General features: G+C 45.6%; 1 protein-coding gene across 1 annotated transcript; it reads right to left on the bottom strand.

Moving 5' to 3' along the window:
- Positions 1-2660: 2660 nt before the first annotated feature.
- Positions 2661-9512, bottom strand: klf11a (Kruppel like factor 11a). The gene is made up of 4 exons (XM_083789987.1): positions 9310-9512; positions 5917-6189; positions 4826-5825; positions 2661-4271 (listed from the first exon to the last, which is right to left on the bottom strand). The coding sequence occupies exons 1-4, from the start codon at positions 9358-9360 to the stop codon at positions 3949-3951; spliced, it is 1647 nt and encodes a 548-aa protein (XP_083646113.1). The 5' UTR covers positions 9361-9512; the 3' UTR covers positions 2661-3948.
- Positions 9513-10370: the final 858 nt, after the last annotated feature.

Genomic DNA, 10370 nt, shown 5'->3' with positions numbered 1-10370 from the left:
TTGCGGGAGATTTTTAAACGCTTTTGTTCAAGTCTTTGTATAGCGTAACGAATAAGAAGCTTACATTACATGATCCAGGAAAAGAAAGTTACAAAACCTTATAAAACCGCGTTTATGAAAACTGTGTCCTTTGAACCAGAAAACATTAAAAAGTATTAAAAAAAAGATCTTAGATAATAAACTATGTCGTTTAACCATGGACACAAAATGTATCACTAGTACACATTGTAGTACACATTGCACATATTAATCCAATACATTAAACTATACACGGGAGACGGTATTCACATCTTAATGTTGAGTAATGAGTAGACTAGAGAATAGAGATGCATGTTGGACACAGACTGGGGTTGGACACTGTCCCTGGCCTGTACACATACACAGACTGGGGTTGGGTTGGACACTGTCCCTGTTAGTATTGTTCAACCCCGGCTGGGTCGCCTGAGTGAGGGGTATGATGTTGGAAGGCCCGAAACCCCGTTGACCTCAGGAAACATCACTGCAAAGATACGTCCCACGGTCCCAGGTGCATCCATGCGATGTATTTTTAGTACATGTATGTATTTAGTTGTAGATGTTACACACTACACACAGGCAGCGCACCAACAAAACAGTTTTAAGGCCAGTCCACTCCACACCAGTACAACTACAACTCCTTGCAACTGTGACGGTGATAATGTTCGTGATCAGGAGTTGCATTTGGTGTGTACTGTGGACTGGCCACACACAGCTGTATGTTTATTTAAGTTGTCCACAAATGCTAAGAATGTTATTTACTGTAGATAGCAGATTAGACAGATGGCATCATACATCCCCTTGTTTGTTATACGGTACTCTGGGAGAGATAGGCCTAAAAATAATGGTCCTTCTATGGACTGATGTAATCACAGACAGTAATTTCAACACAAACGTTGTGAAACAGGAGGCATAAATGATGCTGCATCATGCAGCACCATTTATGGGTTTGTTTCCCGCCAGCGCGCTTTCTCTTGTGTGTACTTTGCGGTTTAGCGGCAACATTCAGGACACATAGTGTCCAATATTCAGACCCACAACAAGCATTACCGAGCAACTGTTTATGCATTTCACATCATGTTCGAAATATTAACCCAGCCTTTTTTATGTTCCACAAAACCGCAGGATGAACGAACATTAATCTCGCTTTCCTCTTGTGCCTTTGCTGACCAAAACCTCCCGTAATATCGATGTATAATGAACTCAAATTATGTATTTCCATCTGCTGTTTATAGTTTCCTGATTAAATGGGAAACGTGCTTATTCTATCCAGCAGAACTACCAAACATTTAATAGCAACATTTCCCTGGTAAAAAAAAACCTTTCTTTATGCTCTGCGCTAACTACAGTAAGTGCAGAGACCAGCTGTTTCCGCCTCGCAACAACAACAAAGGCTCTGATTGGCTGAAAGCAAAGACAACAAGTGGCAAAGAGTGTGAGAAGGTGCTGTTCACATGAAGCAACCACTGACCAGAAACACTGCCACCTAACGGTTGATTGTGTGACATTATTGTGTGACATTATTATCTTCATCTTGATTTAATTGATCTTTATATTTCACAGTAAATGGGTACATTTCAAACGAAAGCATTTATGGGGGCCAGTTTCGAATTGCAGCCGTCCGTCGGTGCTCTTTGAGAGCGGTTTTGAAGCAGTGAAGAAGGGATTCACATTTCTTATAATGGCTGTTGGTGGGGCGTTCTACATCGTGATCCATTAATTCCGCGAGGTAGAGACTACGAGAGAATAGTAGAGTTTGTCTGTGTATGTTAACTTCACATTGCAAAAAGAAAAATGTAATAAAAAAACTCACTCAACCAAGCCAGTTTTCCACATTGCATTGCAGTGCTGTAACGATGTTAAACCACTGGGTGTCACTGCTGCGCCTCATTGAAAGCTCCCGCTGAGCCAGTGTTTTCTTTCTTTATTTTCTCTGTTGAATGAATGTCGGTCAGTAAGGCAAAGGGGCGGCACCCATCAGCCAGTGACGTCACACACACAAGCCCGGCTCTTACGTCGTCGTCTCCCATTGGTCACACCCCCTCGACGCGGACACATGATTGGAGGAGCGCTGTTACCGGGGAGACCGCTCAGATGTTTGGGGGTGGAGGAGCAGTGTACAGCAGCATAGATAAAGAGCGGTGGTCGCATATGGTATTTTATTTCCTTCACTTTTTAATTAGAGACGTTTTTCTTGTACGTTAATGGGACATAAAAAATGACAGAGAGCCACCATTAAATATTAATATTGAACGTTGTTAATGTTTAAAAGAACAGAAGGCCTTAAAAAATGTGCATGTTAGGCTACATTTCTAGGCCCTATGTAATTAATACTTACATGGCTATGTCTTTAAAGTGGCCACCTTGTGTTGTACCTTTGTGTTTCCTGAAACAATTGTTAAACCTATGTTCAACTTTAAAAAGTAAACGTAATTTATGCAAGTCCTACCTATGTAAGAAAAATTGTTCCTTATGTACACTCTACTGTTGTATAACAGAATACGTAATAGGTCCCATTGTCTCAAGGAATGCAGATTGGGGGGAAAAGTAGAAGAAAAAAAGTAGAGGCATATATAGACCTCTATTAGAATGTAAGAATGTGTAGTTCAGTGGAAAATAAATGACCCAGAATACACAATGCTGATTCAATGGTGAATTTCTTTTTTTCCTTTCTGTTTTTTATTATAAAAAAGCCATGTTCTTTAAGTTGCTTACAGGCAAGTGTTCAGAAAGTGGATTATTTCAGATATAATAAGCCATTATTAAGAATAACATTTAATAACATGAGGTATTTTCTTACTGGCTACACTATAGGCCAAATCAAGCTATAAAAAAAACTGCACTTTTTGAACAAATGTTTATTAAATAATAATAATAATAATAATAATAATATGTAAAGCAACATAGTAGGTAGTATCACAGTGAAAAATACTGTCCACTGACATTTTTAACATATCAATAAAATGATACTCATGTATTGTCAATAAATGCAGATTGGAATACACATAACATTCATATAGATATCAATATTTACATTGTATATACAATCACAGACAAACAGAAGTAGACTAATAGAAGCACATTACAGAGGCTTTGGCAAAAAAAAAGAGTGCATACATTTTGCTAAACATTACATTATACACGTTGGGTAAACATGTAGCTTACATGTATAAAGTACAAAACAAGCATGATAATAAAAAATCCAGTGCAACGTCAAGGTTTTGTTTTGTAATCCGTCCATGTATGAATGAATAGCAGCCTGTTTGTTTTGAGTCATTGTGTTTGGAGAGAGGTATTTATCCTGAGCAGAGTAGGGAAACTCAACGTTCCCATCGAATGGAACTGTAAAACAAAAACAAAAAAACAACAACACACAAACCAACCGTTTTAACAACTTCACCATCCAAAACATTGTCTAAAATGGGAAAACAACCACGTGATGGCCGGCTACCTAGTAGAGTAGAGTCAGGGTTCGATTTGTTGTGAGGGGGGTTGTCAGGCTGAATTAAGCATGCATTTCTTTTGTTTCTTTTGTAGACTGTCCGATATGTTTCATAGTTGCATTTCATAACATCACAATTTTAAAATTATATTAAAAAGGTATGTTAACCACACTAACCCTTGCATCTCTATTTTGGGCAAATTGTAAGAATTTGATTAGGATTTTTCCAATAGCTCAAAACTTAGTATGTCAAACAGTGAAAATAACTGATTTACAACCAAGAAGTATAGGGCCCCCTACAAATCGAACCCTGAGTAGAGTAATATACCAAACATCTCGATGGAATCTATGAATGATGTCTGGTTGCCTAATGCGGACAGTACATTAAATCAGCACGTGGTTGTCGGCAGGTTGGCTGGTGTCAAGTGTCCCCCACCCTGGTCCTGAGGTGGTCCTGTGTCGTTGAGCCGTTTTAACTGTGCGGTTATGAGTTAATTGTTTGCGGGTACGAGCATGCCGAGGGAGATGCCGGGGGCTCTCGACTGACCCGCGGGCAGCGGCACTTTGTTTTGCGTGTCGCAGCGCATCTCGGCGGAGGTCCACGCCACGCTCGGCGCCGCCATCGCCGTCCTCTTGGCGGTCATGTGACGGCGGGCATGCTTGGTCAGGTGGTCGCTCCGCATGAAGCGCCGGTCGCACACGTTGCACACAAACTTCTTCTCGCCCGTGTGTGTGCGGCGGTGGCGGGAGAGCTCGTCGGAGCGGGCGAACTTCTTGTCGCAGCCCTCCCAGTGGCAGCTGAATGGTTTCTCACCTGCCGGGAGACAAGAATCACATTCTGTTACTGACACATCTCTTCAAACATTTTCAAAGAATTCAACTTTATTGGACAAGAAGTCCTGGCCATGAGTATTAAGTAACGGACAGAAAGCTATAATAACCCATCCGTTTTATTTTCATTGTCTCCCGGTTGCTTCAAATGATGCCATAACATTATCAACCAGTAGGTGTCCTACCTGACAATGACCATGGGTCTAAATTTCTCAGTGGCAGAGGAACAATGCCACTGCGCTATTTATTATTTTATTAACATACACTACCATACAGTTTGGTTTAAATTAAGTCTTGATTAAAGTAAGTCACAAAATGTGAGCCGAGTTACTAGGGTACGGTCACAGTGACAGAATGCTTCCGGTTGCGGCACTCCGACTCCGTGGCATGGAGTTACATTTCCACACCCCTGCCATCCATCGGGGCGGGCACACTGTGCCCTTATCTGGCTGGCCTCTGTCTCTCTTACTGGAGAATAGTAATAATAATGTTCAGCACCTACACTACTAGTAAACTGGGAGTGCTGGATTACATTACCTGTGTGTGTGCGGAGGTGAGCCTTGAGGTGTGAGCTTTTGAAGTACGTCTTCTTACAGCCGGCAAAGTTGCAGACGTAGTTCCTCCTGCGGGAGAAGTCAGCCTGGGCGGCGCCGCTGTGGACGCCACTGCCCCCCGCGGGTCCGGAGGGCATGTAAACGGGGGCGGGGGCTAAGGGCAGCAGCTTGGTGCTGCCCAGGGTCATGACGGTGGTGGTCTGGGGGCAGTGGCCCCCCTGGGAGTGGGAGTGGCTCTGGTGGTGCACCATGCTCTGAGGGAGCACGAACATCACCGTGCCCTGAGGGACCGGCGAGCCCACCAGTATGGGCGTGGCCGAGGGGAATGGAGGCGAGGAGGAGGAGGTCGGGGTGCAGGCGGAGGGCGGGGAGGAGGTGTGGTGGTGAGGGAGGAGGTGCTTCTGGACCTGAACCGGCGCCTGGACGAAGGCGGAGATCATCCCCGGCCGCCCGCTCACCGGAAACACCTGGCAGAGCATTGGAGGGGAGGAGGAGAGAGTGGAAGACAATGTGGGCCGCGAGGAAGGAGAGGCGGGTGTCGTGGCCTCCGGACAAGACGGAGAGCACACTTCCTCTTCCGCCGGACTCCGACTGGCGATGCTCCGCACCTCCGTCTCCATGGGGACGGGTTCCGAGGGAGGAGGGGCCGCCGTGAAGCAGGGGCTCATGGGTAACTGCGGGGAGGCGTCTGCGCGCCAGACGGCGGCGACTGGAGGAATGTTGCTGCTGCCGTTGCCGCCGGGATTACGGGGGGAGCGGTCGGCCGTGTGTCGGATAACGCTGGTGGCCATGGCTCTGCCCGACCAGTCCGCGGACGGGGCGAGCTGGGGTTCCGAGGCGGGCACGTGGACAGAGGAAGCTGGCGGAGGGATGCCGATGCAGAGCCTGGGCCGGCTCGGGGCCGGCAGGGGGGCTGTGGCAGCGACCGCCGCGGCTGTGGCGGAGGTCTCGGCGAAGCTGGGACTGTGAGGTGGAGTCATGCACTGAGGGAGACACAAAACACACACCTTGGGTTAGATTACGGCTTCATCATCTGAGTGTGCGTGCGTGCGTACGTATGTGCGTGCGCCTCACCAGCGAGGACAATGCAATCATGTCCTTTGGAGTGTCAGGGGGGTTCCCTTCTGGGGGGAGGTGCAGGGAGTCACAGGAGTCTGAGGTAGGGGTCAGTGGGCGTGGCTTGTGCTGATTGGACCGCTGGCACCAGAAGCTCATGCTGACGAGCGCCTCGGCCGCCTCCAGGTCGTGGTACTCGAAGGTACTGGTGGTGGTAACGGCGGTACCAGCGCCGCAGGAGGCGGACCTCTCCATGGCCCCGCCCTGCGGCCTGGAGTCCATGTGGTCGACCTGCAGACGACACATGGAACACCTTTAGTCTACACTCTACAGTACTTGCTTCCCAAATAAGAGGGTCGACTCCGGACCCATGCCTGAGACGCAGACCAATTTGATGGGTAATTCTTTCCTTTCAAAAGTGTTTCATAAATAAAATGAACAAATGAAATAATTTCTATAAATAAATAAATAAATAGTAGTGAAAATAGAAGATCTACAAGCTCACAACAACACGGTGGAAAGCTGTACATCTGTACAAGTGTGGGTCACGGTCAAACGTCTAATTTCTCTTTTGGGTGAGCTAAAAAAGTTTGTGAACCACTGTTCTAATCTAAAACACTGTAAAATCACTGTATTTGTACTGTAGTACAAATACATACAAGTGGGGTTAAATATGGACCATAAATGAGCTGCAGACCTATTCTCTTGGGGTGCTTGAATAACAAGAACCCATACTTTTATTTTCCCCTGTCACAATTAGTTGATTTCAGATAGTTCAGTGTAGTCGTGTAGAGAGAGAGACAGGAAACCGAGGAAGAAAGACGAGATACAAGATGGGGGTCGGATTCGAACCCAGGTGGTGGGAGTATATGGTGGTCTGTGCACTAGCCGGCTGAGCCACCAACCACCCCGGAGGTATACGTTTAAAAAGAAAATCAGCCTATAGGTTCCGAGGTAAGTCAAATTACTCTTACTTTCATCTTATGTGATGAAAAAGTGCTTTGTGTGATCCTGACTGATGGGCAACAGGAAACTTGAGGCCTTCAGCCACCCACTAGGCCACAACTCAAACTTGTGACATCACAAGCAAAGCACGGGTCTGCCCACTCAACCCACGGGGGCACGCCACAACTGTGGATGTTGACATTTAGCTTTCTTTATAGCCTTCCAGCTGCTCCCTAACGACCTTGTGTGACATCACACAGGTTAATTGGACAGGGAGGGACTGAGAGTAAATAGCGCTAAACAACAGTGTTATGTCCTATGCCTGTAAATTACGATATCCCACATCCCAGACAATATCCAATCTCCTCATATAACAATATCAATATGATAGCGATATACATTATTGAGCAGCCCTAGTGCCCTACTGTAAACCGTATACTCACTCACTGGGAGAATTAAAGTATGGTATCAGCATAGAGTAGAACAGTGAACTAGAGCTTTGCTTCACTTGAAGAAGATGGAGGAGAAAAAAAAGACAAGTCACCGTGAATCCACAAACTGCACACCGACACAACTCAAAAAGGTATTAGTTGTAAATAAAATTATATAACCCGACTACAAAGAACAACCACAATTCCACATAACCTGCACAAAACGGATAGTTGCGCTGCAGACTGCAGTGAGCGCATGCATTCACTAGACATAAGAGTATTTATAAATATAATTATCGACCAGAGTGCACATGAGGTGAATCAGAAAACGGGAACAAAGGGCTTCTGAGTGCAGTGCTCAGATATGAGTTAACTGGCATCTGTTCTACTAGTACTGCTGCTGGCCAAGAGAGAGAGAGAGAGAGAGAGAGAGAGAGAGATGTGAGGAGGAAGAGAGACAGGGAGGGTGGAAGGAGGAGAAAGAGGGTAAAGAGGGACACTGAGAGAAGAGCGAGAGAGTAAGGGGAGTAGGGGGAGGAAAGGTGGGGGGGGGGGGGGCAGGCATCAGACAGAAAGAGAGAGAGAGAGAGGCGGAAAAGAGGGATGGAGAGGTGGGCTGGGGAGACAGGGAGTGTGTGCTGGAAAAAAGAGATAGAGAGCGAGCGAGGTAAAGAGAAACAGACTGGGGGATGGAGACAGACTGTGACAGACAGACAGACAGACAGACAGACAGACAGACAGACAGACAGACAGACAGACAGAGCTAGGTGAGAGTATAAAGTAAGAGCAGAAAAGGTAAAGAAATATACAGGCAGAGAGAGAGGGAGAGAGAGAGATGGTGGGGCCCACTGCAGCACAGCCATTATAGAGGGTACGCCCAATATCTCACATAACACACTGGACGGGTCGGGTGGTGGACTGGTGGTGGGGGGTGATTTGGCCCCACGTATTAACATACGCACACACACACACACACACACACACACACACACACACACACACACACTCAAGCGCACACACACACACACACGCGCGCGCACGGGAGGAGGAAGCCCCCCAACAGGAAGTACTTGTGAAAACAAAAGTCATCATAATGTGTTTTTTAGAGAACTGAGCCTGCAGAAACTGATTCTCATTAACGGACAGTTTATTTATTGAAACCGTTTGATTTGATTTGACAGCCGCACATCATGCAAAATAAACAAACGACACAATAATGTGCAAATAATTGGAGAACGGGGCAAAAAAGGGGGCTAAAAAAGTAAAGGAAAACTAAATTGGAAACTCTAGTGGAGCCTATGGCTCAATGTATTAGCGATTGAGGCTAAAAAGAAATTAAAATAACTTACAGTCTGTGTATACACAGAAAAACTCACACCCAAACAAATCTGAAACCACACAGCAAACTATAGGCTACGATCATCATATAAATAGCCAACAACGTCTATAATATTACAATCGATGACAAATTCGTCCCTGCAAAACAGCATCTAAAACCAATAAACAACACGCCTCCGGCATTTACGTGTGAAATCAATCAAAAACGAACTTGAATGAAACCTGTGATGATGATGGTGGTGGCAAAGCGTAGTCCATGGTCCCAGTAAAACAACGGCAATTCATTTATCAAATTGCAACAATTAATTAATGTGTTGATAATAAAAGAGCGATCAGAAACTTTACGACGTGAGGTTGTGCAATGCAGTCGCTCTGTTAGTGTTGGGAGCATAATAACATAATAACAGTGTGGGATTGCATATTGTTGGGCTGCAAAATCCACAGCTTCAATTTGACCTTAAATAAACCAGCCCACATTGGAGAGGTAGAAAAAAAGAAAACGCGCTCCCCGAAATTTTAGCAACTGACAGCATCCGACGCACTGTTGTAAAAAGAAAAATACCTGTACAGCAGACTTGTCTGTCTTAAACATTCAGAACCAGCTTAAAAACAACAATAACACACATAAAGCCAACGCAATTTAGCGGACGCCTTATAATAAAGAATCAATTTAAATGCATTGCATTATGCAACTTACCTGACTATAGGAGGACTCTCCTGGAATAGTTTGCGTTGTAAAAGTGAGCATACGGAAGTGTTGTTGATTACAAAATAAATAAATAAAACGGAATTAATAATAAAAAGGCAACGCAATAAAAAGACAGAGGTGGCAAACGAAAGCGACCACTACTCCAATAGTAAAAGTCCTGAGTCTCTGCCAATAGATAGACCAGCCTCAGCTGAGGGAATAAAAAAAACAACAGGAAACAAAATTCAGCGCAAGCACCAGTCTGGCGGGGTGGTAACACGCCACCAATCAAAAAACAAAGGTGTAGCGAGCGCTGGCCAATCGGCGCTGCGGGGAGTGCGTGATCGCTACGTGATCGCGCCGCCATTGGCGGAGACGGGGGTGCGTGGCTGTCGGGGGGCGTGGCTCGGGAGTCAGCGGTGTCAGAGTAAACCCGGTGAACTCGGTGCACCCGAACTGGGGGAAAGGTTGAAACAGACTGGAAAAGAGAGAGAGAGAGAGAGAGAGGAGGAGGAAGGGAGGGGAGGGGTGGATGGAGAGGCAGAGAGAGAAGAGAGAGAGAGGAGGGGGACAGGGAAAGAGAGCCAGTGTGGGAGGGAGAGAGGAAGAGAGAGGGATGGAAGCGAGATACACACGTGTGTGTGTGTGTGTGTGTGTGTGTGTGTGTGTGTGTGTGTGCGTGCGCGTCACGCGCGTGCGTGCGCGGCGTGTGCGAGCGCGGCGTGTGCCAAGGATGCCTATATATAAATATATGCACAATTACAATTGAGTTAGTATTTTTTTACTCATATTTTGTCATTCATGACAAAAAATTGATATCAACCAAGAAAGACGGAGGAGACACAGTAAAGGTTTTTTGGGGGGGAAATTTATTTTTTTAAATTTCATCTAGTTTTTTTTATTATTATTATTTGCATATTCGTACTTGTACCTTTAGTGTAAAACTGCAGCTCGGAAGTGCCATCACACAGTCCTATTACCGAGTTATACAAGAGGAAGAGCGTGCAAAAAAAAACAAAACCAGAGTTTGTTCCTAAAGATGAGGTCATGACAGGACAGTATTCAGCATC

The sequence above is a fragment of the Protomyctophum parallelum genome (assembly GCF_964188405.1).
Source record: "Protomyctophum parallelum genome assembly, chromosome: 19".
NCBI lineage: Eukaryota > Metazoa > Chordata > Actinopteri > Myctophiformes > Myctophidae > Protomyctophum > Protomyctophum parallelum.
This window is presented reverse-complemented; position numbering and strand designations above follow the sequence as displayed.

Excerpts from the sequence above, each read along its gene's own strand:
- klf11a (XM_083789987.1), bottom strand. The coding sequence starts at position 9,360 with ATGCTCACTTTTACAACGCAAACTATTCCAGGAGAGTCCTCCTATAGT. Across the intron at positions 6,190-9,309 it reads GAGAGTCCTCCTATAGTCAG|GTCGACCACATGGACTCCAG; the intron begins GTAAGTTGCATA and ends TGTCGTCTGCAG. Across the intron at positions 5,826-5,916 it reads TGATTGCATTGTCCTCGCTG|TGCATGACTCCACCTCACAG; the intron begins GTGAGGCGCACG and ends TGTCTCCCTCAG.